This window comes from Molothrus aeneus, chromosome 2 (assembly GCF_037042795.1).
Source record: "Molothrus aeneus isolate 106 chromosome 2, BPBGC_Maene_1.0, whole genome shotgun sequence".
Taxonomy (NCBI): Eukaryota; Metazoa; Chordata; class Aves; order Passeriformes; family Icteridae; genus Molothrus; species Molothrus aeneus.
In genome coordinates, this window is record NC_089647.1 from 31,181,039 (window position 1) to 31,208,486 (window position 27,448).

A 27,448-nucleotide genomic window follows, 5' to 3' on the forward strand; every position below is an offset into this window, starting at 1 on the left:
ATAACACAGTGCAGCCATGAGTACATGAGCTTCAAACTTCCTTCCTGTATTTTATAATACACTTCTCTGCACTTCCAGAGCAGCTTTTATCTGGTGAGTGGAAAAAGTTCTGATGAACATCAGTTATGACTTTTCAAAGTGTAGAAGGCACTGCAGGAACTGAGAACATATACAGACCCTCAGCCACACAGGCTTCAGCTCAGAAATGATACTTACCCAGAAACAAAAAGTTCAATGTTGTGCACGGAAAAATCTGAAAAGATTTAGAAAAAAGATTAGCTTACTCTCTGAAACCTGATGTCTGCAAGTTTGGAGCCACAGGTCCCTTCTTGTCTACTTGTTCACCATAGTGTAAACCATGTCTAGTTGCAGTAATATCATATAAATAAGAAAGTTCAGAAGGATACCAAATCCTAGGGTTTGCGATAGCTCTCATTTGCAACTGAGAAAACTGTGGTTTAAGTTTTGTATCTGAGAAGCCTGTGGCAGAAATCAGAAGGCTGAATTCCTAGTACTCACTCCAGTGCCTGGACAACTCTGCCTTCAATGTTTTGTTCTTCTAAAGCTGCCCTGAAAGCATTTTTTCCACACAGAAGCTACTGCTTTGGGGGTTTTGTTTCATGTTAGTCACAAATCTCTCAGTATAACCTCAGGTAGACCAAAACACTGGCTGTCCTGCAGTGAAAAAGCATCTAATGGGCCATAAATTAATGTTTCATTTCCTTTAATAGTGTAATGATTAATTCCTTCTTCAGAGCAAGATTTTGTTGTACATTTGATAGTTACATTATAAAGAAAGAAATGGGGTTTTTTAATGTCAAAAAGGATCAAAGCCAGAACACTGCTATTTTTGTTTGTGCTCTTGTAGCTTGACTCTTCAAACAGTTTTTTCTCCCCAATTTTGTAAAAAGGTAAAAAAATCTATCTCAGATGAGACCTTGCACAGCTTGTCAAGTTTCGACCCACAGTAAATTTTTTTTGCAGATATAAACCCCTGAAAGTAGGGGTTTCTAATGGAAATGCTGACATAACCTTAACTATACCAATGCCGCCGTAATCTCAGGTTACCAGGAATATTTCTGCTGCCAATTCCATTTAACAAGTCTGAATGCATATAATTTGTTCCAGTTGTCTTTCCTTGGAGTGGGGCTCCTTTGTGCACACTTTTCAATGTGGCTTGCATTAAAAGAAAGGAAAAAACCCTCCTACTCCTATGTAAATTCATATACACACTGATACGGCTTTATCACAGCTAAAAAGCTATAAATCTGCTTTAACTGATTCAGTGTGTTCCTTGGCCTGGAAAGGTGACTTGCTTCATTGCTGCCCTTCACTGAATGTGAAAATCATAACTTTGCTTTATTCTTTCTGAGATATTTATTCCTTGCAAAAAAACCTCCCAAAAGCCCCCCAGCTGCCTCTCTGTGTATTCATACTATCCCCTCCTGACCAAGGGTCCCTCTGATTGAGCCAAAAGGATTTGAGCTGGGTCAGGATTTGCCCCTGGCTATGCTAGGAATCTAATCCAAATGCCTCCCACTGATACCAGTGATAAGAATCTAGTCCTATAGCAAATGATTTGCTTCTCACCTTTGGCTCATCCTGAAGCCAAACAATTGCCAGGTTAAACAAATATTCTCAGGATGCAAAGTGAATTCACAAAGCAAGAGCTTAAGGGATAGCAATGTAAGTGGGCACATCTAGAGCCTCATGTCCTCGGAGAGATCTGCAGCTCACACACTGGCATTTCTCTGATCTTTCCTCGTAGAAGAAAGAGTGAAACAGGAGGAACAAAAACTCAACAGGATGGCTCCACTGCTCAGTGAATAAGAACAGGAATAATTCATGATCTGATCCTCCTCACAGCTACCAGTTAACAGCTTCTTACTTGATCTTCAGGGTCTAAAAGGCAAGAGCTGATGCCTGGAAACTCAAAACCTCAACCTTGTTTTCATCTTTACATCAGAGATAAATTCAGAGGAATGATGTGAGGACAAATTTTCAAATACATAAGTAAATTTTTGGAAGGTTTCAGTGAGTTTGAGTAGGCATCAACTGTGAAAATCAAGCCAAAATGGTCATCTCCACACTAACCCCTCAGGCTTCTGGGGACCCATAGTCAAGACACAGCTCTAGCCACAGTGAGTGCAAAAAGAGAACTCTCTTCAGGATGACTCAAATCCTGGTGGCTTGAAATGTCTCTGTCTAAATTGAAAGCTTATGGTTAATAAGTTTATTGTTTGTTTTCTGCTTAAAATTAAAAGAGAGGAATTAAAGTTATAGTTTCTCAGGCTGAATTCTGAGCACGTTCCCAAATTAGAGGATAAATTAATTGAAAAATTATGTAGAACTGATTTTCAAAATGCTTTTGTTGAAGCACCTCATCTAATCATCACTACTGTTTTAAAAAAATATAATTTTATTAAAGAATATTTTTAAAAGTACTGCTAAACTAAACATCTTTTAAACCTTTCTTCTCCTTAGGATGTTTTTACTAAATTTATGTAGTGTTGAGGAGGAGAGGAGGGGGAGGAGGGTGATGATGTTAAAAAAGTTTTAATAGGAAATGCAGTAACAAAGAATATTTAAAACTTTTTAAAAGACACTTGGAAATTGATTGGTTATATCTTCCAATTCCTGTTTCCCTTCTGTAATTATGAATTACCATTATGAGTAACACTGACTGCTAATGGACTCTGCAAATCTCTGATAAAGGATGCAGAGATTAATTGCTATTCTTACTTAACACACTTGCTTGAGTAGTAAAAAAGAAGCAATTGAAAGCACTGTGCAAGGACAAAACACAGCAAGAGAATAGAGCCTCTGTTCACAAGCTTTTTTGGAAAGAAAAATGAAAGCTTTCCATAAAAGAAAACTGAATTTAATGGGAATTTATTGTTAGTTTTTAGATGAGAAAAATATCAATTATTCAGATTACATTATCAAAGGTTCTTTTGCTCTCCTCAGTCAGATTCCTGAAAATTCTCCACTTCTAAGACACCTCACATGATACTATTCCTTCTTCAAAATCCTTTAATATTCAGAGTCTTTTGGCCTCCCTGCTGCAGTTTGATCTCTCTGTACTTTCAGTCCTGGTGCTGTGAACACCTAACCCTGTGCTTGAGCAGGACTCGTACAGGAGAGCTGCTGTGTCTGAATTTGGGCCCAAAGATCAGAGGAGCGCTGCCTGATGCGGAGCAGGCTGATGCTGCACCCAGCCTGCCAGTGGTCACACGGGGCTGCTGAACGAGTCCGAGAACAGCCGTCGCTGTGCGGCACACTCTGCAGCACCAACCACGCCACGGACACAAAAGAAATAAACACTGAGCACTCACAGACGCATCAAAAACTTTCAGCAGAAAGTGCCCTGTGTTTCAAGAAGATGACTTCCCTCTAGATCCTGAGAAAATCCAGTCATAGCAGCAGCAGTGGCACATGATCTGGTCAGTTACTGTAAATTGCGAGAAATGCACCATTTATATAAAACTGAACTATATGACAAAAAACGATAAGGCTATAGGAGTCCCCAGCAGCCTTCTTACAAAGGATTTATCTTCTCAAATCTGGGCCAAACCATTGAATAAATAGTGGGAAGTTCTTACTGAAGGATAGGTAAATTACTGAAGGGAGGTAAATTCCAAACTGTGATTGTATTTAACAGCTCAAGGCTGCTTTTTAAAGCTTAAGAAAAAAAACTTTAAAAGAAAATAGGTTACAAATCAGGAGGCCCAGATTTAGTCAGAAATGAAATGAAAATGAAAATCTTTGGGGGATTTTACTGCTTCAAATTGTCCAGCACTCCAAACAAGAAAAAGTAGGAAAAGCAATACAAGAACCTCTAGTTCATTAACTATGTGACCATGGATTTTGTTGGTCAAGCAGCTCATTCATGCAGATCCCACTGTGCAGAAGAAGCATGGTGTAGCTGCTGGGGGCAAACTGATCCTGATGTGGTTTATTTTCCACCAAAATCATGGATCATAGAGAAATTGCACACGTCTCCCAGGATCTAACCTTAGGATATTTATGCATGTACTCAATATAGATTTCCCTCCTTGTCCACTGCCAATGTAACCTGTGCCAAGGTAAGGGCTGCACCATCCATGCTTTATGCAACTTTTAACCCTAGTCTTGGAATTCAAAATGCAGTAATACTGAGAATTATGCCTGCCTTTCTCTTCTCCCTCTCTCTCCAGCAGCAATGTCACTTTGGGTGACTGGCATCATGACCTTCCACTGTTGTTTCTTCTGTGAAAAATGCCCTTAGTGGTAGAAAAGGTGCAAAACTGGTCAAGCAGTGGTGAGCCACAAGTTTTTGTAATAGGGATGTATTTGAGGGAGAAACCAAAGAAACTGGGGTACATATATTCAGAGGTGGGTGATAAGACTCCAAACTGTATTAGATTCTTCCCAGTGACTTTAGTAGATGTTACCTTCAGTATCACCAAAGCAATTTCTAGGACCAGAGAGTCAGTTTTAGATATTCTTACAATTTACTGGTATTGCTTTACTTCTGTTAGAATTAATTAAATTCCATGCTCTGGTCTCAAATATTGTGTTAGTATTTGAAAATACTAAAATACCCCAAACCAGAGGTGATTTGGGATTTTGTGGCTCCCATGTGCAGAGGCTGTTTTAAGTGACTACATCCAGTCTCCCTGATACAATCAGCTTAAGAGAAACACAGCAGATCCCACCAAATGACAAAAGCGCACTTCTCATGGAACGCCTGCTCACTGATGGAGGAGTTGGAAGATGTCACACATTTCGGCTTTGACTATGAGGCAACACAACCAGTGTTGGAACTTGGATGCCAGCTTTCCACAGATTTTATATATCTTTCCAAATCCGGTCTTTGTCACTCTGTACAACAGCCATCTCCCTACCTCAGAGATGCACCTGCTAATGTCCCCAGTGCCACAGCTGTGGATGCTGAAGGGACATGGGCAGCAATGGTCAGGCTGATGTGCTCCTCCTGAACACCATTCCCTACAGGCACTTTATTTTTTAAAATGTATTTTTCATGTCAGTTACTGGTTCAAATGGAAGAAAGCTGCCACTAATGAGCTAAGCACCCACATCCACAGCCCTCCTTGGCTAGTCCTCAAACTTTCTCAGCGGGCCAAGATCCTCCCTATAGCCCCACTTGTTCATGCTTCTTCTCCCATACCCTTGTCAGGGACTGCATGTTCTGATCAAGCACAGCAGTTGTTAAGTTTCTTAGTACAACGAGATTAAAGATTGGATGCCTTCAGACAGTTCTGGCTTCTCCCGAGTCCTACACATATATACCTACACACCAGTATAAAAAGAAACCTGAAAAACTAATTAGTGTTTCTTAATGTCCACCAAGATAGCACACAGCAGCCAACTTTTAAAATAGTGCTGAAATCCTAAAATCAGGAAATTTTAAGGTTTCTGAAGGGAAATATCCTGAGATGTTTCAGAGAGACAGGGCTGTTTAGTCTGCAGATTGGAAGGCGTGTGACCTTTTGATGCTAAAATGGGGATTATTAGAAGATGGAGAGAGACTTTTTACAAGTGCTTGTACTCACAGGATAAGGGAAAATGTTTTTTTCACTGAAAGAGGATAGATTTAAATTTCATATAAGGAAGGAATTATTTATTATGAGAGTGATAAAGCACTGAAACAGGTTACCCAGTGAAGCTGTGGCTGCCCCCTCCCTGGCAGTGTTCAAGGCCAGGCTGGATGGGGCTCTGAGCAACCTGGCCTAGTGGAAGGTATCCCTGCCCATGGCAGGGGTTTGGAACAAGATGATGATTAAAGGCCCTTCCAATACAAAGCTTTCTAGGATTCTCTGAAATGGAGACATTCACACCTTAGTTACGTTGGGTAGTTTTAGGTAAAGTAAAAAGCCTTCTGGACTTGACATATATAAAAAGAAAAAATGAAAAGGTCCAAGTCTGAAAAATCTGTTTCTTTTTCCTTAAAATCATGTGCCTGCTAATATAATAGGTACAATAAAAATTTGGACTTTCAATGTCCTAAATTACTTAGAAATAAAGAAAATAAAACCATGGTTTGTAACACATCACAAAACTTCAAGCCCTATAAGATGCCCATTATTTATATACATATTAGCTGGTTCCAGCCTGCATTTGAAAGTTTAGGTGGACATTTTTCTGGAAGTGTAAAAATAATATCAGGGACAATATTACCTTTCTGAAATAAAAGGAACTTAGATAAAGAATAGCCTACTGTATATTAAAAAAGTAGCATGTTTCTTAAGCTCCATGTGCATTATATTTGCAATTTACATGGGGATTTGTAACAGCAGTGCTGCTCCCTGGGTGTTACTTACTTTGGATGGACTTCTCTAAGGCTGAGTTTACACAGCTGTGGTAGGAAAACCTAGCCACAATCAATTAAAAAGTGCAACACAAATCCTTTGAACAGCATTCTCAGGCTGTCCTGCTGTTGAGACAGCTACTATTCTCTGAGAACGAGTGCTCTAACTGTATTAAACTTAGTCCTAACCAAAATAAGCTTTTACTAATTTTCACCATTTAAGGAACACAAAGACCTGCCTTTGTCATTTAAAATTTAAGCTGACTAAGCCTCATAGAAACAGAACATTAAAGAACTAAAGCAATTAAATCCATTTACAGAGGTCAGAAGAGTCTCTGGGTTTTAGGCATGATGGGCTTGTATGGTCCGTGGTTGTCATTCACATGAACTTTTAGATTATGGGTTGATAGGTGGCAAAGTGAGTCACCTTTGTTTTCCTCTTGATAGCAGAGTGACGCTGAGCTGATCCTAGCAGGTCACCAGTGTCCTGCCATTACCTGCACTTCTGATTACTGAACAACCAGAATAAGCAGGCAAATGAGACCCCAGATGCCTTGTCTTTGTGTGGGACATATTTATTGCCAACCTACTGAATCCTGCACACAAAGAAGGCCTCAGGGAACGGAATATGTCTACAAGCTGATGCAAAAAGCACTGAGGAAAAAAAAAAAGAAAAAGGATAAATAAGCAGGCTGCTGAAAAGCCTGAAGTCTAACTAACTCATCAGCACATTGATAATCCACTGTGGACATTGAACAAGGAGTTTTTTGGTTTTCAGCTAATTAGTAAAAGAAGAGATTAAGGTTTTTAATCTCTTGCTCTTTCTTCCCTCTTTTTACCTGGAGGGTGTTCATGTATGTGTACACATGTATTTCCTAAATGAGCAAGGAGAAAGTACATACATATACATTATGACGTGGAAAACATGAGGTGGAGTGTGAGTTAGGTTTTATTTCCAACAAGAGGGTAATTGACATTATTTCAGATTTCCATGTTCTGTGACTGCAAGCAGTCAGATGTGTGTGTGTTATAGGGTGGGAGGGGAAGGGGAAAGCTGAACAGAGGATATGAATTTTAATCAGTTTCCTGAATGAATACAACACTGTATTTCCCCCTACTCTCCTTAGGATGACAATTCAGAGGACATAACCTTCTCCTTTGAAAAACCTTGAAAGGAAAGTTTGTTTTTACCATAACAAATGCAACAAAAGAAGAGGGAAGCTGGGAAAGGGAGAGGGCGGACAAATTAAATGTCAAACTTTCTCTTCTTACTTGAAGATAACAGCATACTAGGAAACCTTCTTAGAAGCTTAACATAAACGCAGTTAAGCTGTTGCCAGCTGCAGTAAACCTCTCTCTCACCTTTCTTTCTCTCTTTCAAGATATCTTTGAATGCCTTCTCCTTCATCATAAATCAGACCTGTGAGCAATTATCGCTCAAGCCGGATGGCAGCGGCCTGAGTGGCCACTGCTATTCCACTGCTGTAATCTGCACTTCGTCAGGTTACACTACCCTTGATGAAATTTCACATTTCTTTGCCAATGAGCGTTACCTCTCCGTTTATGACTCACTGTCTTTGCAACAGAGAACTGTGAATTTCGTTCCTCTCCTTGTAATTTGCTTAAGCATCGTGGACCATCCGGTGGTGCTGAGCACCCTCAGCAAGCCATCGGGGAGTCTCAGAGCATCCCAGTAGGATGTGGTTCTGCTGCTGTTCCTCAAATACTTCCCCTGAAGACACATTTCAGTGCCTCGGAGGGAGACTGGACACAGCACCCTCCTCTGGGATGGTGCTGATGCCACTACCAACTATCACAGGAACTCTTCGTGTTCGCCGTCTCCTTTCCTATCCATGCTGCCCTTGGGTGACAGGTTCTTCTCAAGTTCCGGCCCCGCCAGCCCCCAGGCTGTACCTTGACGCCCTCACAGAGAAGGGGAAAGCTCTTTGCCCAGTCTTTCATCCAGAAGTTAATAAAATGAAAAAGCCAAACCACCCCGAAATTGCAGCCCCGCAAAAGGGAGCGGGCTCCAGCTGTCAAGTCACGCCAAGTCTGTGAGCGCTGCCCGGGTACCAAACGGGGTTGTGCACCGCGCAGCTTGCACGCACCAGGCACCGACCTGCCCAAAGCTGCCAACCTTTGCCAGGCAACTTTTAACTCTTTATATAAAACCCCCAAACCAACCCAAAGGGAACACCCCCTCTCCCAGCCATCCTACATCCCCGCGCAAGGCTGTCAAGACGGGCATAAAAAAGTAGGCAGAGAGAGAGAAAGAAAGAAAGAAAGAAAGAAAGAAAGAAAGAAAGAAAGAAAGAAAGAAAGAAAGAGAGAGCGAGAAAGTCACTCACCGTTGGCGGCGGCACAGAGGTTTCCAGAGCCACTTTGAACTAAGAATGACTGAGGGACAAACTCTTCCTCAGAGTCCGAGCCCGCGGCCGCCCGGGCCGCGCCGTCGCCCAGCGACCGCCCCGGGCCCTCATTGGCCGGCGGCGAGGGGAGAGGGGAGGGGGACTGCGAGCGGGGGGTGGAGGAGGCGGACGAACAGGGCAGGGGGGGACCTGCGGGCCACAGACACACACACAGAGAAGGGAGGGGGGAAAAAACACAGAAAGAAATAAAATGAACAAAAAAAACCACGGCAAAACACGGACAGAGAGACAATAAAAGTCGAGCCGGGGCACCAGGGAAGGCCGCCCCCCCACCCCGCCGCCTGCCCCAGCGGGGCAGCCCTGCCTGAGGGGCGGCCGACTGCACGTATCTGACCCCATTACCTGCTGCCCCTCGGGCTGTTACGGTCCTTTAAAACTCCTGTCCTCCTAGTATCCATCCTTAAAAACTCGCATCCGTCAGTTTTTTTTGTTGTGCTTTTTCGGTTTGGTTTGGTTTTGTTAAGATTTTGACATTGGCGAGAGCCCCTGATCCGAGATGCGCTTTGTTCCCACGGCGTGGGCGCTCACTGTCAATGAGTCGTACTCATTGATGCGGCCGCGCTCCGTCTTACTAACGGGAAAGCTTTGCTCGACGTATTGTGAGGCGAATTATTTCAGATTTCAAGGGAAAAGTGTAGAGTCCTTTTGGGGATTGGTTTAACAATTCCCTTCCCTCTATTTTATAAAGCAAACGGCTCAAGACCTCCACCATGCAGGCAAGAGGTGGAGGAAAGGTGTGGACACGGCTGTGTGGGGTAAAAGCAACTGAGCAAACCACCACACTGATAACAGAGCAGAAGCACAGCTCAGACCAGCGTCGTTTCGTTGATTAAATGATGAAAAACACAACAAATAGGGTTCTAAGATTATATTTTATATAGACCTTTGCTTGACTGAGGAAGAGCTTCTAACTGACTGCAAGAAAATTTAATCAGGTACATGTAGGTTAAGTAGATCCAATTGGAAAAGCTTACTATAAGCAATTAATGGTTATCAGGGTCTTATTCCAAACATATTTTTAAACAAAACGGGGAAGTCAGAAGTGCCAGACTGACAAAAAAAAAAACTATCAGGCAAATGTGGAGGTCAGATATGTGCAGTACATCAATAAAAACAGGGGGAATATGAACACAGACATATAATACAGGACAATGCATTAAAACATGAACTTTTCCCCTTGCTACATTTGATCTGAACGTCATAATGATTAATTTCTCACATTTTCCCAAATACTGAAATTTTATCATGCAAAATCCATCAAAATAAAAGAACAGTCAGCACAAGAAAATCAGCAAACTTAAAAAATCATCTGTTTTTATAAAAACACGTTTTGAACATTGCATAGCTCACAACATAGCTGTACAGTATTTCTTACTAAACACAACATGAACACTTTAGAAACGGACACAAACCTAAAACAATAAAGTGGGTTTAACATTTAAATCCCCCAAAGCTGGTTCTGCATATATATTTCCTTCCACCTTGGTCATTAGTTTTTCTCATCACAAGCCCTTGGATATCACCTCCTTGGCATATGCCAGTCCTATAAATTGCCAATTATAATCAGACAAGAAATTGTGGCATCAGAGGCAAACCCTGAGATCCAAGGAGAATACCGGACTGTACCTGTGCTTAGAGACACTTGTCACCTGAAGGAGAAAAGCCAGTGTTGGTTGAGAGGCTACACTCCCTTGTGTGAACAGCAGCCTGTGCAGCATGCAGACCACGAGCCGAAATTGAGCCCTGTGTGTTTTGTTACGATCAGCAGTGGAATTGTCTGGATCACCTTCTTTCTGACAACCCTCCAGACAGACAAGTTCCTCCTTTAGGAATGCAGCTTTTAAGGAATCTGCAGCCCACTTCACACTCCCTGACCCTTTTTATGGTTCCAAGGCTGTAACCTTCCCATTATGCTAACTAGTGCTAGGAGCTGGAGACAGACAGGAAGAAAAAGGACCACATGCAAGTGGATGAGCACTGCTTTCCTTGTCACAGTCCCTGACATGAAAACTGAAATTCAGCTCTAATTCTGATCTGCTTTTGAAGAAGCAAAGTATACTCTGTGTCATCCTCTTTGTGGCAATAGAGATTTGATGAGCCCTGACATGTAACAAAGTTTAAATCAGAACTTTGATTTGCTATGCTTTCATTACAAAACAGGGTGACCTGTATTTCTAATCCTGTGTAGTAGTCAGAGGCTGAATTTTGGAGTGCTGGTGACTGAAATGGAAAAAAAGTGTAAAATCAATGTCTTCCTGTAGACCCATACAGTTTTTCAGTGTACTTTGTAAGGAGAGGACAAATTTTTCCAGCCATTGAGAAAGACAGTCTAGATTAAAAATTTATTTCAAGCCTATGATTCATTTACGCAAATACCAGTGAAATGCATAAAAGGGAGTTAATGGTGTGGCTACCCAACCAAAAAAAAAAAGTGGACAAGTACAGTAGAGCCCCAAAGCTCTCCCTGTGTTTTGTTTAGACAGTATGCTTGGCATAACTATACATGAATTCTGTAGTCTGGATGTAAAGAGCAGGAGCAGAATGAGCTGAATTTGGAATTGTAACCCTAAAAGCAAAATGTCAGTGCTTTTCTCAGTCCACATCACAAAGTTTCTGCCATTTCCACATGGTTGCAAGTTGTTGTGAGTTTCTTTTGGAAGGAGGTTTCCCCATCTCCCAGTATTGCAGTTTTGACAAGAATAAAATAAAAAAAAACCAAACAATACCAGAACCTTTCTAATGGCAACTTTGGGTTTTAATCAACTACACCATTGCAGAGCGCACATGAGATCCCATGGGCTTTCATGGTCGTTACGTGCACTTGCAGCAGTGTGAGAGCTGACCTTTACAAGGGCAGATTCCCCAGGAATTGTGCAGACTAACCACTCAGGCCTGTGCTGCTATGAAGGGCACTGGCACGTACCACCGTGCTCTGTGGAAAATTGCCTTTTGGGCGTGAATGACGGGGTGGATTCAACAGGAGCAGCTGGATGGAAGGTGTGCACTAGGCAGCTCTGCTGACAACAACCAGATATAAAATGCACGGGAAGCAAAGCGATACCTTCCTTTTTAGCAAGTCAACAAGGCTGTAAGGCAAGCATGTGTTAAGTTGCGGATCCTTTAAGAGAATTGCCTCCTTTTTTTCCTGCTTGGACAGAAAACCAAGAATTAAATCTGACCTTTTCACAAAAATTAAACCAAGAGAGAGACGAAAGCTACAAGTTTGTTTCCTTCTCAGACAAGTATCTCATTGAATTTACTGCAACTGCAAGTCCAAGTAAAACAAGCCCATAAACTTTCATTCCAGCTGCCAGAGCAAAATTTCTAATTGATTAGAGCAAAATGAGTTTGCAGCAATACTGGGTTGCCATGGAACCTGAGCAAGTAGGACAACTTATTTTGCAGAATGTGCTGTTTCTCCTTCAAAAATACAAAACAGAAGGACTAGATAAAACATTCATTATGTACAGTCTTGCAATTTGGAACTTAACTCAAAGAAAAACAAAACGGATTCCAAGTATGGGCCCCTTGGCATCCATTTGTAACAATCTTATATATCCACTTGAAGTGAACAGTCAAAATTATGTTCTTTGGACTTGAGGCAGGAATAATAGTCGTTGAATGTCTCTGTATGAATGATGTGATACTAGCACATATTCAGAGGAAAAGAGAACAGAACTTTGTATTTTATCTATGTGCCAGTATTTCAGATTAAAATTAAAAAAAAAATCATGGGAAGATATGTTGCAGTGTCTGGTAGATTTATGAAAGTACTTAGGAAACACAAACTTTGGAAATAGGTTAGTACAAAGAATCTGTTTCTCAACTTAACCGAGGAACTCTGCAATATTCAGGCAACTACTTTAAATTTAGGGAAGAGACAAGCAGAGCAGACCCTAAATAGTTTGGGGAAAGTAAGACAAACAATAAACACGCCTTCATTTTATGCTGCACATTTGGCTGTAATATTTAAGAATTACTTTATCTCTCATAGGATTTGGCATTCAGAGATCAAGAGCTGATTTAAAATGGGTGTATTCATTCTAGTGTGAATAGAAGGGCTGCCAGAAATACAGAACATTCACAGAGATACTTCTAAAGAAGGTCAGTAAATTGTTTCATGGACTATATTCAGTGGATTATACTCATATGTTTGTAATTTGTCCCAAAAGAGGTTGAAAAAGAGTGGGTATATATAACGGCTGACTTCTCTCAGAGCTGAAATGACAAGGCAACAGGATTTAATAGTGTTCAATATACCCAGAATGGTATTATCTGTGATCAATAAAGAAGTAGTATCAGCTTTATTCACCTGGTAACTTCTTCATCCAAGAACTTTTAAGGGCTTTACAAGCATTGGGTATGTAAACTTTGAAATAGTGTTATCAGATCTGTTGGGATCTGTTATCAGATTGGCTGATCCAATGGTCAGAGGGCTGGAACACTTGTGATATGAAGACAGGCTGAGAGAGTTGGAGTTGTTAAGCAGGGAGAAAAGAAGACTCTGTGGAGATCTTCCAGCAGCCTTCTAGTACTTAAAGGAAACTTGTAAAAAAGAGGAAGTGCGACTTTTTACACAGGCAGGTAGTGATAGGACAAGAAGGAAGAGTCTTAAACTAAAAGAGAGGAGATTTAGATTAGATACTAGGAAGAAACTTTTCCCTGTGAGGATGGTGAGGCACTGGCACAGGTAGCCCAGAGAAGCTGGGGATGCTCCATCCCTGGAAGTGTTCAAGGCCAGGCTGGACAGAATTTTGGACAGCCTGTTCTAGTGGAAGGTGTCTCTGCACAGGGCAGGGGTGTGGAACTAGATGATCTCTAAGGTCCCTTATAGCACAAACCATTCTGGGGACCAGACTTACACTTCCAACAGATAAGTAAACTGAGGCACACAGATGTGTAATAATTTGATTCAAAATTCTGTCATTTCCTGTACCTGCACGTTGTATCTCTAGCCACAGAAACAGTCTAAAAGGCTGTTGTCACATTCAGAATATTTTTAATTAGCTGGATTCCCCCCATAAAGAAACAACAGGCATGGACAATTGATTATAAAGTGATTGCAATTACCTCAGTACAACAACTGCAGTAGTTCTCACATAAGAACGTTGGCATTAAGTCCTATCACTGACATTGCCTTTGTACCACCTTAAAATAGCAAAGTCTCTAACCAAGGTTAGAACTGGTGCACCAATGATGTTAAGGACCACTACAAACAAAAGACATCACAGTACAGCTCTGGCCTTTAGAATGAGGCTTTGCTTTGTGGGTTCACAGGAAGGCTGTGTAAATGATAGCGGAGTGTATTCTGTAGTGTGCTGGCTGAGTTTATTATCCTGTCAAAGGAAAGAGTGTACACAGACAAACTTCTTTTAACTGTTTTTTATGTCTTCTCCTTACTTTACACAGGAATTTTGAGTGATCTGTACTGACATTGTTGTGAAATCTTATTGATCAATATTAATTTGTAGCTAGTCTTGTGCTGGAGAAAACCATGACCTGCCTAAATAACCCTTAGGTACCTCTGTATGATAAAGGAAATAAATTAATAATTAAGTCTAACACTCAGGCAGTTTCATCTCAGAGTGTATCTGATTGATTAAAACCCCACAAGCATGAAGCAGTCCTGCAGAGCTGAGATCCTGTGTGAGAGCTATCCTTGCAAAGTAGCAAGCAGGGTGGGCACCAGGACATCCCTGACTGGTGACACATAGGATGAAGTGGAAAGGACAGTGCCCTGCCTGCACAGCAGTGTTTGGTTCCCTGCAGAATATAAAAGGCAGTGATTTGCTCCACTGCTATTTCAGGGCATCAGAGATCCTGCTGGACTGAGGAGAGAGGGAGAATATCTGCCATTTTGCTTTTCAAGGTGAAGGGAAATGTATACGAAGATGAGCCCAGCTTATCACATGTTAGAAGACTGGTTTAGCATCCAGAAGCCTCACTCCTTCAGAGATGGAGAAAAAAGGAATTTTCCTAAGGGACAAACACCTTCATGTCTTTCTCATGGCAGCGTATCAAACCTTTCTAGTGAACAGCATAATACACCTCTGGAAAAAGTGCAAGCTGAACTAGCTGTCTGGTAAAATGTGTCAGTGAATCATAGGAGTAAGGAATTGTTGCGCAGATTTATTGCTACTCTTTAACAATAGGTGGTCACAACATTCTTAGTTCAACAGGCAATATATATCTTGTGTTTAGAATTGATTAAAAAAGCAGTCTTGGAAAACTACTTTTAGTTATTTATATTTCCTCAATTTCCACCTGCACTTATGTTTATTTCAGTTAATTTAATTTCATGTATTTGATTTATAGCTTTAGAGCCAGAGGGGAAAAAGAATGAAACGAAGGGGACAAATGAATATCATCTTAACAAGAAAAACCTGGGCAGTTGCCATGTTGCTAAAATTAAGAAATGAGTAGTTGTGCCTAGAAAATGAGAAATAATCACATGCCCTGTATGAAGACTGGCATACTGGGGGGATAAGGGCTATGTGAGGTTAAGAAGGAATGAATAAATTCCCCTGGGCTGAAGTGGAGCATGAAGAACACATATTACATGGACTTCACCTGCCTTGTGGGTGATTTGTGTTACTCTTCCAAATTGTGTTTTTCCCCTCCACGATGCTGTGAAGATAGGCAATGATTTTCTTTAGCCATTTACTAGCATTTTCTATTGAGGAAGTCAAAAAATCACTGTCAGCAGGCTAGGAAGCATTCTTGTTTGTACAGAGCAGACCTTGGTTAGACTCTCCTCTGGATGGAAAACCTCTAGATTGGCAGCAGCTCTGTGAGGAATGAAATACTGGGATATATAAAAGCATCACAGCTGAATGCCTGTTACCTGCCACTGTCCCAGCACAGATCTGGAGCGAGCATTTGGATCTTATGCAATTATCCCAAATGAAGCAGAAGGTAGAAAGGGACAAGAAACAAGGCAGACCTCAGATCTCCTTTCCCCCAGTAGAGGTTACTAACTTGACCCAAAACAGCAGAAAGCAATTATTGATTGAGCAAGATGGAGAGTAGCAGGAAGAAAATTGTTCCCTTCTGAAGCGCAGTTCCTCCATGGCTTGGGGTGCTCTGGAGCAGCACAGCCGCACTTAGAATTTTTTGCCAACAGAAGAAAATAATACGGCAGATTTTCAGAAAATTACACGGGCAATTGCCCGAGCCAGATACTCAGCTTGCTGATTTGTAGGCACAACAGTAGAAGCAGATTGTGTAAGTTAGCTACATGATTTTCTACAAGATGCATCACCAAGGCTCAAATTGTGCTGCTATTTAAAAGCACAAACAGGTAACATAAATTCCAAATATGTGGGAGATTTCTTGTATCTTTTTCAAAATCAAAGAAGTAAGGATCAAGAAAGAAAGACTTTCTTCTGATAGAGACAGTATAAACAATCCTAATCACTGCAGAATATTTATATCATGCCTTGTAAAATATTTATGCAAGTAATTCACATCATCTAAAGTTTTTAGGAAAATGCGACCCTCTATTTATGGCTCAGCATTACAAATGCTTCTGCAGCTTTACTCAAAACCAACTTGTAAAAGAATAATGTAATCAGTAGGCAGTCTGATGAGCTGCCCGTGAAGTAGCCTCTCTCAGTCTGACACTAATGCTCTATCTGATCCAAATACCCAATATAAAGTATGAAGTTCTCTGCAAGTGATTACATGCAAATCTCCTAAAAGGTCCATTTTCCTGTATTTGATCACCAAACTGTAGGCTTTATGGAAATTGCTTTCTCTAAGCTTAGTGCTAACAAAATGGTTTACACTAGCCTTGGAGAACTCTCCCTGAAAGGCTTGGTCAAGGCAAAGAACTTGTTCATGCTCCTGCTATCCCTGCAGGAAAGAGTTATTATGCGTGGGCCACTGCAAGGCTTTTTCACCTGCCCTAGCAAATAAAATTTACAGAAATGTCATGCAGGGTGGTTGGCAGTAATTTTCTAAAATTAACCTTAAAGTAATGCCAGGAGACAAAATTATGGAGTGCTAGAAACCAACCAAAATCACATGATGTTAGAGCCATCTAACAGACAGCAAAACTAATTCATCCTACAGCCAAAGCGCCAAAACATCCACAAGTTCAGCTCCTGATCAGTGATACACTCTGCAACTGTCCTGGCCCCTGGGGATGGGTTCTAACACATATGTGTAAGACAGTACATGATGAAGCAAACTATGCTGTTAAGGAAGAAAACGTGTATTTCCACCTGTTAACTAGATAATCACAAATAAGCATCTCTTGAAAGGAGTGAAGGTTGCAGTTGTTAAGAGAAATCCCAGAGTTGCTTGAGGAAACAGAAGGATAATGTGACATTGTGCAGCATAGTCACTATAGTGTCTCCCTACAGTCAGGGGAAATACAACCTTTATCTTCCAGCGGCCACTTTTTCTGTCTCCAGTTTGAGCTCGAATGTCTCATTTCTCTTCACTGGCTGTACAGGGAGCCTTGGTGATCCTTACTTGTGCATAAGTGAAAGTGTCATGAACCCAGGGTTTAATGTCTAGAATCTGCCTGAAGGTAAGACAATCTCACTGAGATGTTTTTGGCAGTGACAATTTGGGTTGCTCCATAATACAAAGCTGTAATTGGCCCATCATTTGTGCAGACTTGACACTTCCCTCCCAAGCTCAAAGACAAAGGTACAGTACACTACAGTACAGTACAGTAGCAATAGAATTGGTGATGAAACACACAGGCAGCTGGAGATAAATGTTTCGGGAAGGAAAACTCAGATGCAAGGCTATTTTATACTTCTCTTGGGAAAAAACATAGTCTGCCTGAGTAAGTACAGTCCAAAGAAAACATAACAACTGCAGGTTCTGGCAAAGGGGTGATAAAGGTGTACTGCAGTGAGACCCTACTTGTCTAGGCATAAGTGTTCTGGGGAGGAAATTTGGGGTGACCCGAACGTTCCCTGAATAAAGAGACTGTATCTGTTCTGATTACTGTTAAGATTACTGTTGACTTTGAATTTCTGCACTGCATAAAACAAATTAACTTGCTCAGCCCCTAACACTTACTGGGGCAGTCTCCTCCTAATCCCAGTCTTTATCCCCATGAGGGTTGGAGGCTTGCATCCTTAAAGTTGTATGGGACCTGTTTTCCAGTCACTGTTAATTCTTATATTCTAGCCAAGCTCCCTGATTTTTGGAGGACTTTTTCCGCAGTGCATGATTTCAAAGTAGGCAAACAGCCCTTCCTGCAACATCAAAGAGTCATGGTTCAGAAGATCACTTTCTTTCTTCAGCTGAGAAAGAGATCAAGGCAATTTGTGCTGAAAGACTCTTCTTAGATGAACTTTTAGAGCGATCTGATTAAGAGGAAAGGTTATTTTCCATCACACTGTATGTGAGCTAGCCCTGGGGATCTGGAGTTGAAGACAGTGGAAAGTGTGAGGCTCCTACAGAAGGGGAAGCAGGATGACTGCCCCAGGATGGTGCTGAGACTCAGTCCATGTGCTCCAGACACCAGCAGCAGAGCATGGTGCTGTGTTCAAGGGGCTGCAGCCCTACCAACACTTGTGCTCAGCGCTGTGCTGCCATGTGCAGCCTGCAGCACCTCTATGGCTCATGTCTGCAACCAGGTTGACAGTGGGTGTTAATCCTTTCCAACTTACTCTGAGAGTAACCCCCCACTCTGTAACCTGGGAAAGAACTCTTTCAGACCTGTCTGATCTGATCCTTATGTGTCAGACTCTCATTTGGCATCCACCTCATACTCCTGAATGCATCTGAAGATTCTACATACCCTGTGCCTGGCACAGCTCATTAAAAACCAGACCTATCCTGCATCTTCCAGCAATTTCAATCAGTTTTGTCTATTCATTCTGCAGGCTTTTCAAGACATGGACTCCTCCTTGTGTGCATGTGAGGCATGCAAAACTGCAGGACTTTGATCTTGTGTTTAGCCATTAGGTGTTCTTGCAATGCAAGTGGTAAGAATAGAGAAGCTGTTTGTGCTCAGGTAGCTGTAATTACAGTGGAGGAGAGCACTTCAGTGTTCTGTAGGGAGGGAGAGGCTGAGAGTGTCCCTTCGCTAAAATCTGCAGTCAGGATAAGTGCTGTGTTTCCAGGGAGGTCCAAGTGAATATCACACACTTAACTGAGAAAGCTGCTAGGAAGATGTGCACCCTCACTGCTTTATTCCAAAATTTCACCTTATAAACTTGACTTCAGCTTTGTCTTCCCAGAAAACTTTCTGAATTTTTGCTGATGCAAACATATCTGAATCTGAGGCTATGCATCTGTAGAGGATGCTCTTCTCTCCTGGGAAAGATTGCCATTTTATGGTTTTGCCCAAGAAGGTAATGCAGGAATATGACAATATTGAGCCAGGAAAAAAATAGTGTTTGACCAAAAATTGTGATTTGCTTTACATTTGTTTCAGTCTTAGAACAACTCAGAAACTAAATACTAACAGCCACCCACAAAAAGAAAAGAAATGGATCAAGAGGAATTTTCAGGTATTGACTGACATTTCAAGTCCCAAAACATGGGAACAATCCTTTTCCCTCCAAAATAATTTATGTATTTCAGCAGACAACAAAATAACTTGCAATGAAATAGCAAAAATTCAGAAAGTTTGAGATACCACTGATGTTATTATTATGTTTTTTTCTCCAAAGCATTGATTAATATCTTTAAAGCTACAATTTAAATACCTCAATCATGGCTTTACTGACTTTTGCCCTGTAAGAAACTTTACTTTGACTTTTGTTCAGTTCCCTGCACAGTGGAAAAGATGAAATTTTTCAAGTGACTATAAAGAGATTGGACCCAAATGATGATTTTCTGTATAGAGGGAAGGTAATGATAATTCAAAACACAAATTGCAGGCACATCAGAATTATTTAAAAATTCCAGTAGTTCAGAGAAGAGTGGCTATAAGCAGTAAAGCTAAATATGGAGAGAATAATACCTGGTCTCATTCACTGAATGGTCTCTCTATCTCTCATTTCTCCCAGCCTCTGTCTGTTTTTCAGAGAGATAGTTAAAGGAATTAATTCATACTCAAGAAAAAACCTCTTAAAAAGATGAGAGCAGTATTAGAAAATAATTCAGTTCTTGGAAATAAGGCACCTGAGCCCACATGAAAATGTGCTGCTGGTTTTGCCATAACAGAACACACTACTGGTCCACCTCATATACCTGTCCCTTTCCCATCAATGCCTAATTGCACCATGCAGTGCTCCAATAAAACAGTTTATAATACTCAATGGTATAGGGGGGAAACTCTTTCTGATACTGCCTAGTAACCAAAGCAAGGAAGGGAAGCAGGATGGCTAAGATACCTCATTTTTCCCGACTATTGAAACAGTATGTGCTATGTATTCTAGATCATTGGTAATTATTTCCCTCAATCTATTTGCTCCAAAACTAACATGTAACAGGTAGCTTTGCATGCTTCTTATGAAATATTCTCTGCTTTTCTTTTTTATATGTAATGGTTTTAATCATGGTAAAATGCTAATGGGAGAAGAGAATCCTTAAGTTTTGGGTGATAAAACAGCCCTTATTGGTTTTGTCCATCTCTGAAGTGGTTATTCACTATAGCATAGAATCCCTGCTATAAAAAGTCTAACTTTAAATTCCTGATCAATTAGTCTGGCCAGCCTGACCCAGAGTTTTGGAGGTCTAACAATGCCCACTCTCAGAGGGCTTCTGCTAAACTGCACTGAACATTCCTCAGCAGGCTGGTGAGCAGACTATATAACATTGTGGTCTCTTTTATCTCCAATTTTGATGATTACCTGCCTGACCTTTTTGGCAGGCTTGACCTTCTGTACACTATTCAATAGTTTATACAGTTATTTTCTTTCTTATGATTCCTTTAGAACTAAAGACCCTGATCTGCTAGCAGCAAGCAGACCCAGCTGCCTTTCATCAGTCCACATGTGTGTCAGCCAAATGCCTATGAGTAGAGAACCTCTGACTAAACAGCACTTGAGGCACTTCTGCAGACATTACAGCAGTTCCACCACCCTTTGTGAGCCACTCTGGCTTCAGTTTTGTCCTAATTTTTACCTTTTGGCTATCTATGTCTGCATTCATATGAGCCATGTTTTCCCCATACTCTTTTAAATTTTGGTTGAGCAGCACAGAAAAGAGGCTCTTTTTTCTAGGACTATTTTTCAAGTGATGCTTTTCATTAACAAAAAAACAACATAAGAACAAACATAAAAAAACCCCTTGAAAAGTCTAGAAGTAGAAAAGTCCTTTCAAAATGTATGACTTTGATTCTATATATGATCAGTTGCCTTGTTCATAAAGTGTGAAAATCAAAGGAGACAGCAAAATAAATGTAAATAAATGATTCTGGGGAGATTCCTGAGGTTGTGGATGGTCAGTAAACTTGATCACTTCTAAGGGCTACCCAGTTGTGGAGGCTTCTCTGCTCACTAAGTGTCTTCCTACTTAACCTGCTTGTTCCCTAATTTTTAACATTAAAAAGAGTGTTATCAGAGAGAGAAGCCTGTCTGTGGCACAGCCCTGCTGAGATACAGAGCCCCCTTCAATTCTCAAAAAACTGAAAAGTCAGTAATACCACCCAAACTGAGTGGAGCCTAGAATCAAGGCTTCCCACTTCCTGGGGGAAGGTTCCAATTCCTAAATTATTTTAGAAGAGATCAGTGTTATCATCAAACATTAGAAGATGGCCTGAAGGACTGACACTCAAATGTTTCCTATTAGTTGCATTGGAAGATTTTAAGAAAATCACGTAGGAAAAAATGTAGGAGACACTCAGGCTTCCTGTGCCTGGTCCAGGTGGGAAGGAATTCCATATGATAGGTTGATTAGAACATCCCCTGCTTTTCAAGGCCATCTACTTTCTTCCACTTCTATTTACACACACAAAGAGCAAAATTTGGATTTTAGTGTACAGACTGCTTTTCTCCCAAACTGTTTGGGATCTGGTTTCCCAAATTTCACTAGATTTCTTGGACTCCTAAGTTTTGTGTGATGAAGGATGCATAAAAGCTGCAATTTGCAGATCTTAGTCCTTAGAGGAAAGAACCTAAATTCGTGTTTCCTTTCTTAAACTGAAATGCTGAAGTCATCAAGTGAGAGGCCCTGACACAGAGCACATCAGGGTTTTCTTGTTATTTTGGAGCTGATTTCTTTTATAATTGCAGAGAACCAAGAGCTTATGGTGAAGACAGTAAGTAAATTCTGGTGGTTTTATTTCTATTATCAAACAAACAATGGTATGCCTAAGAGGCAATGCTCAAAATTTTTAACAGACATAATCATAAACAGTGAATATTTCCAAATATATCTCAAACTATCAAGAGTTACCTGCACACAGACTTTGTACAGAAAGGATGAGTTGTATTTTTAATGTTCTTGGCTGAAAAAAGCTACTGTCTATCCCTGTGCCTTTGGGCATAAACTAACCCACCACACGCCCATGGGAAAACAACACACATTTGGAGATGCTTTAAGAAAAACACAAGCTCATTGCTCCCTGTCACAGCTCAGTTTATACTGAGCTACAGTAAAACTCATTTACATTTGGGATTCTAGCTGTGGACAGGTAAAGGTGCTGCTGACAAACTGTTCTGCATCTGAAGGTTCCTGAAGGCACTCCTTATCTAAGGCTATTTCAAAGGCAGTTCTGCTTGGATCTGTCTGCTGATCTACAATAACTGTGCTGCCTTCTGGTTTTTCTTTTTTATCTTTTCCTTTCTCTTTATGTTTTCTTATATGCGGAAGCTGATGCAAAGATAAATGTGAAAAGGCATGACATTTCCTTTTTGTTAGAAGCTCATGACTTTTATTATGCGTGTCCCCAAAGGTAGCTTAACCAGCACCTGGTGCTATTTGAGTGTTTCTGTCTTCCAGTCAATGAAAGAAGAGTCTCTGGAACCAGGGAGCAATAAAGCTACTTCAGAATTAAAATGGTCATTCTGGTCTGAATATTAAAAGTTCTCACACACTCATGCAAAAGAGTTCAGATAGCCATTGTTCTGTGCCATTTACCCTGCAAAAATATATACACTCAGTTATAAATTCTTAAAAATTTATTCAAACTTGCACTTAGCTGCAAAGTCTGTTGCTTCTGTTTCAGATTTGAAGAAAGCTTGTCCACTTTTTCCAAGTATATCACTTCTAATAAAAGATTCTACCTGTGCTTGTGTTTCCTTGACTAATTTGTCAGATTATCACACCTACAAAAATCCACCCCTAGGCTAATATTTCAAGGTCTGAAATGGCATACAGATGTTTGATGGTTTATTTTGAGAAATAACTTTCTGCTCCAACATGGGAGCATAACTGTGTTGGTAACATAATCATGTAAGGCTCTTCTGGTAGTAGAGCACCAAAGAGATTTCTCCACATCGTTCTATTTTTGGTGGGGGACTCTGACCTCCAGTAATACAACGATGTGAAAACGTGATGAGAATTACATTGAAGAAACCTATTCTTTAAAACATAAGAAAATCTAACACAGGTCTCAAGCAGCACAGATAAAAAGAAAAGCTCAGCAATCTGAATGTGTCCATTTATGGACAGATCTATCATTTTTATGTAGATTTAATTTCTGAGCTTTGCTGTTCCCTATCACTGATGCCATCCATGTGAGCATGTAAATATAGGCAACAGGAGCAAAGGCTGTTAGGACTACTTGGAACAAATAATGAACTGAAGTCTGAAAACACACATTGCACTGTGTCACTAGAACTTAAATCTGCTAGAAGCAGAATGGGGAAGACCACCAGGAACTAATAGGGAAAACTTACAGGATATGGGGAAGAGACAAAAAGATGTGAGAGTTTTGTATAGCATTGCAAAATAAGATACACAGAAAAAGAACTGGTAATGAACTTGGCCATTGGACCCACAGGATGAGAAGGCATAGCTGTGCAAATGATTTTCCATCTGGTTTACTCAATAAAACACATGTAAGTTCAGAAAATGTTTCATGGGAAAACACCTTCAGATGCTGTAACTTGTGAGTAAAGTCAGGTAGAAGAACTGAGATTGGTCTGTGGCTCAAAATCTCCACAGCAACAGGCATATCTGCTACTTTTGTTAATGCTAGGTGAAAAATGGTAACGTTTTAGGGTAGAGAAAGCAGTTGTGTCTGATTATACACGAATGCTAGTTTAAAGCTCAAATAAGTATGGATTTTCCCTAACTGTGAAAACAGCTCTTTAAGCCATTAACTTCTGTGTTTCCTCGAGAAATAGGTATATTTAAAATAAATCCAAAATTCCATGGCCAGGCATTGTAAAAATTCTTGCTTTTTAAAAAAGTAAACAAAATTCAAGGTCTGCTTTTGTTGTGGGCAAAGGTCAGTTGGAGGAACAGAGAAGGTTTTATGATCCATTCTTCTTTCTTACTTGCTGTTGCTGGGAAGCTGTGAAGCCAGCCAAGAGATGGATTAATGAATGTCTTCTTTACACTTCCCATTTTATCCTTCCCAATGGTAAAAGGTGGTTGTTAAACCATGTAATGGAAAACTGGACTGATGGAGCTGGGTTATAGTTTTTGGAACAGTGCTTTTCAAACCATTCCATTTTCCCAATCTCATTTGTTCATTAATTCAGCTGTCTCTCTTACCACAGCCAGTGCTAAAATTCATAGAGAAATGATACATCCAGCAAATTGCACATTGCTGTGTAGGCAGAAATTGCTCCCTTCAGATCCCTGGCAAGTGATAAGCACATGCCCTTGAGCCTGAGGGGTTTTTTAAAAATCTCTGTTGCATTATGCAAATTCTAGAACTGATTAGAACAGTTTCTGAATAATAGCATCTTCTTCTGCCACCTGTTCACCAAGGCCTTAGGAATCACTGGAAGAAACTAAAAATCCAAACTCAATTTCCAGATCTGTCCAGCAGCACAATATACCTGACAAACTGACTGACAGAAACAAGTTTGCTTCTTAGAGGAGAAAAACAGATGAGCAATAAAGCTACCAGGCCAAAATCTTCTAGTGGGTCAGATAAGAGCAGACCATTTCCCTTGATTCCCACCATAGGGCTCTATCCACTTGATCATCCCACTTGCATAAGCAACTTAAGTATTAGTAACGAAAAGTGGCATCAAGACTGAAAAGAAAGCAAATTAAACTAATCTGCCCCTTACACCTTGGTGTTTAATAGAAATCTGCCATGAATAGATGAGTTTTGTGAAAGAGCTGTTTTAATAAAACCTGCCTTCATCTCAAAAGGGACTAGAACTGGACTACAGTGAACACTAATAATACCAGCTTCTCTGCTACTTGGTAAAATCTTAGTCATAAATCTATGAATGCTAATTAACTATCTTGCAATAGCAAGCAGAATCGTACATTATTCCCAAATGAAAGCATGGAAAGTGTTAAAGAAGACACCTCATTGATTAATGTCTAGCCAGGTGTTTTGTGTACCCAAACTCTTCCTATGTGACAAATTTTTCCTGTTATTTTTTTCTTTTCATAAATGACTCAATATGAACTCTTTCAATATGAACTCTTTCAACAGCTACTTTAGTTCTTTCTTAAAATATTGCAACTTGGAAATAGAATCACAAAATCATAGAACAGTTTGGGTTGGAAAGGACCTTAAAGATTACCTGCTTCCAAACCCTTCCACTAGACCAGGTTGCTCAGGGACCCATCCAACCTGGTCTTGAATGCCTTCCACTTGTGATGGGGCATCCACAGCTTCTCTGGGAAACCTGTGCCAGTGCCTCACCACTCTCACAGTGAGGAATTCCTTCATAATATCTTGCCTAAAGCTGCCCTCTGTCAGTTCAAGCCATTGCCCTTGTCCTGTCACTCCATGTCCTTATCTAAAGTCCCTCCCTAGTTCTTTTGAGGCCCCTTTAGGCACTGGAAGGTGCTCTAAGATCTCCTGGAGCCGTCTCTTCTCCAGGCTGAACAACCTCAAGTCTCTCCTCCTGTCTCCATAGCAGAGGTGGTCCAACACTCTGAGCATCTTCCTGGCCACCTCTGGAACTGCTCCAACAGGTCCACATACTTCTTATATTGAGAGGTCCAGAGCTGGATGCAGCACTGCAGGTGGGGTCTCAGGAGAATGAAGCAATAGTACAGTGAGCATCTGAGATTGTTCCAGAGCCTGAACTTACCAGAAATCAAGCAGAATCCACTATGAACAATAAAGTGGAATGAGTATATTTATGACTGACCTCTAAAGAGAGATATTATCTGATAAGTGTGCTACAAAAAAACCTGGTCTTTATAAAAAGACTTGTAGGTAGAAACATGCACTATAGGAAATCCATACGTATTTATAAGCCACATGACAAAAATGTGTAGCTATGATGTAAGATTGATGGAATAGGCTTAGAAATTGTCTGTGAGACTCTCAGGAGATGGAGGCACACACAGCTGGCTTTAGACATGTCAGCTCTGGAAATGAAGAAGTTGCATACATACAAATGAGCTGCTGCCTCACAGCCACCCTTCCATGGTGTGTCCCTGACCTTAAAAAGCCTCTTTAGGACTGCCAAAGACTAGAGAGACTTGCCAGCACAGACTAGAGCCATCACAAAACCCCGAGGCACTGCTGCATGAGACACATACCAGCCCTCAGGTTTGTCAGGTCTCTAGAGAAGCACAAACCAGGCTGAGATTCGGATCTTTCAAGGTACCTACCTACTTTGAAGGATAAAGGCTTGGGAGGGAGGCACATTTCTGCAATTCTTAGTTTGAAGTCCAGCACTGACAAGTGTGAGCATCTGAACAAAATGCATATTGCGCCTTGATAGAGCTGATTACCAAAGGCAGCTTTCCACATGGACTATTCTTACTGATTTTAATTGAATTACTAATAGTATAAGGCATTATTTAATGAGACCGAGGGAAGAGAGTTCCTGTTGGCTGTGTTCATGCAGAAGTGCATTTATTCTGTGAACAACTCCACTGAAATCAATGTGTATCTCTGTAGAATAACTTTTTGACCAGTTGGACTAGGAGAAAAACAGCCTGGCTTCTTTGAGTGAGAAAAGTTGCATAGAAGTATAGCGTTATTTTTATATACTTTCTTATTAATATATTAAACTTCTCATCATTCTTCAGGAGAGATGAAGCACAGCAATGCTCAACACAACAGTAGGTTGCAGTCAACTGTGTCATTCTGTCAGATAGATGGCTTTTACATGTTGTCTCCTGGACAGCCAAAATATCAAGAGGGTAATTTGTCTCTAAATTATGGCTGTTAGTAATTAATCCTCTTTTACTCTGGACTTGGGTGACCTTTATAGAGAGGCAGTTTAAATTAAAAAAAAAAAAAGAAATGAGCCATCTCTTCACAAACATACGCACTTTTGTCTTAAACTTGTAGTAAGAACTATGAAAAAAATAGAACATCCTACAGCTGACTCAAAATATAGACCAGAAGATGTATACAGATGACTTCTGCTGTATTTGAGGATAAAAGACTTCTGTAGTGGCAGTGGGAAGCCTGTGACCTCTCCAAGGCTTGCCAAAATCAGGTCATCTCTGTGATAAACTGCCTCGTCCTGCATTTCCATCTCAAAAAGTTTCCTGATGAAGTGTGAAGGAAAATGTCCGGCCTCTGTAGATATGGTGTTTCTTAAAACCTTGATGAAAATCAAATGTCTCCCTCCCTTTATTAGGGATGTTAAACAGAAGCAGCTGTGCAAGGCACATACAGTCTCTTAGCATGACCTTCAGAACTGGTACATGCTCACTGGTAATTGCACAGCCATAGCTGCTTATC

General features: G+C 40.7%; 1 protein-coding gene across 5 annotated transcripts in view; it reads right to left on the reverse strand.

The window, feature by feature from the left end:
• The window catches only part of TENM4 (teneurin transmembrane protein 4), a 741,938-nt gene that overhangs the window by 252,064 nt on the left and 462,426 nt on the right, over window positions 1–27,448 (reverse strand). For 4 of the 5 annotated variants that reach the window (XM_066572311.1, XM_066572312.1, XM_066572313.1 and 1 more), the window contains one exon: window positions 8,659–8,868. The exons of the other annotated variant lie outside the window; for it this stretch is intronic. In XM_066572311.1, the coding sequence (XP_066428408.1) occupies window positions 8,659–8,868 (210 nt within the window). The remainder of the gene's footprint in view (window positions 1–8,658; window positions 8,869–27,448) is intronic. 5 annotated transcript variants of the gene reach the window in all.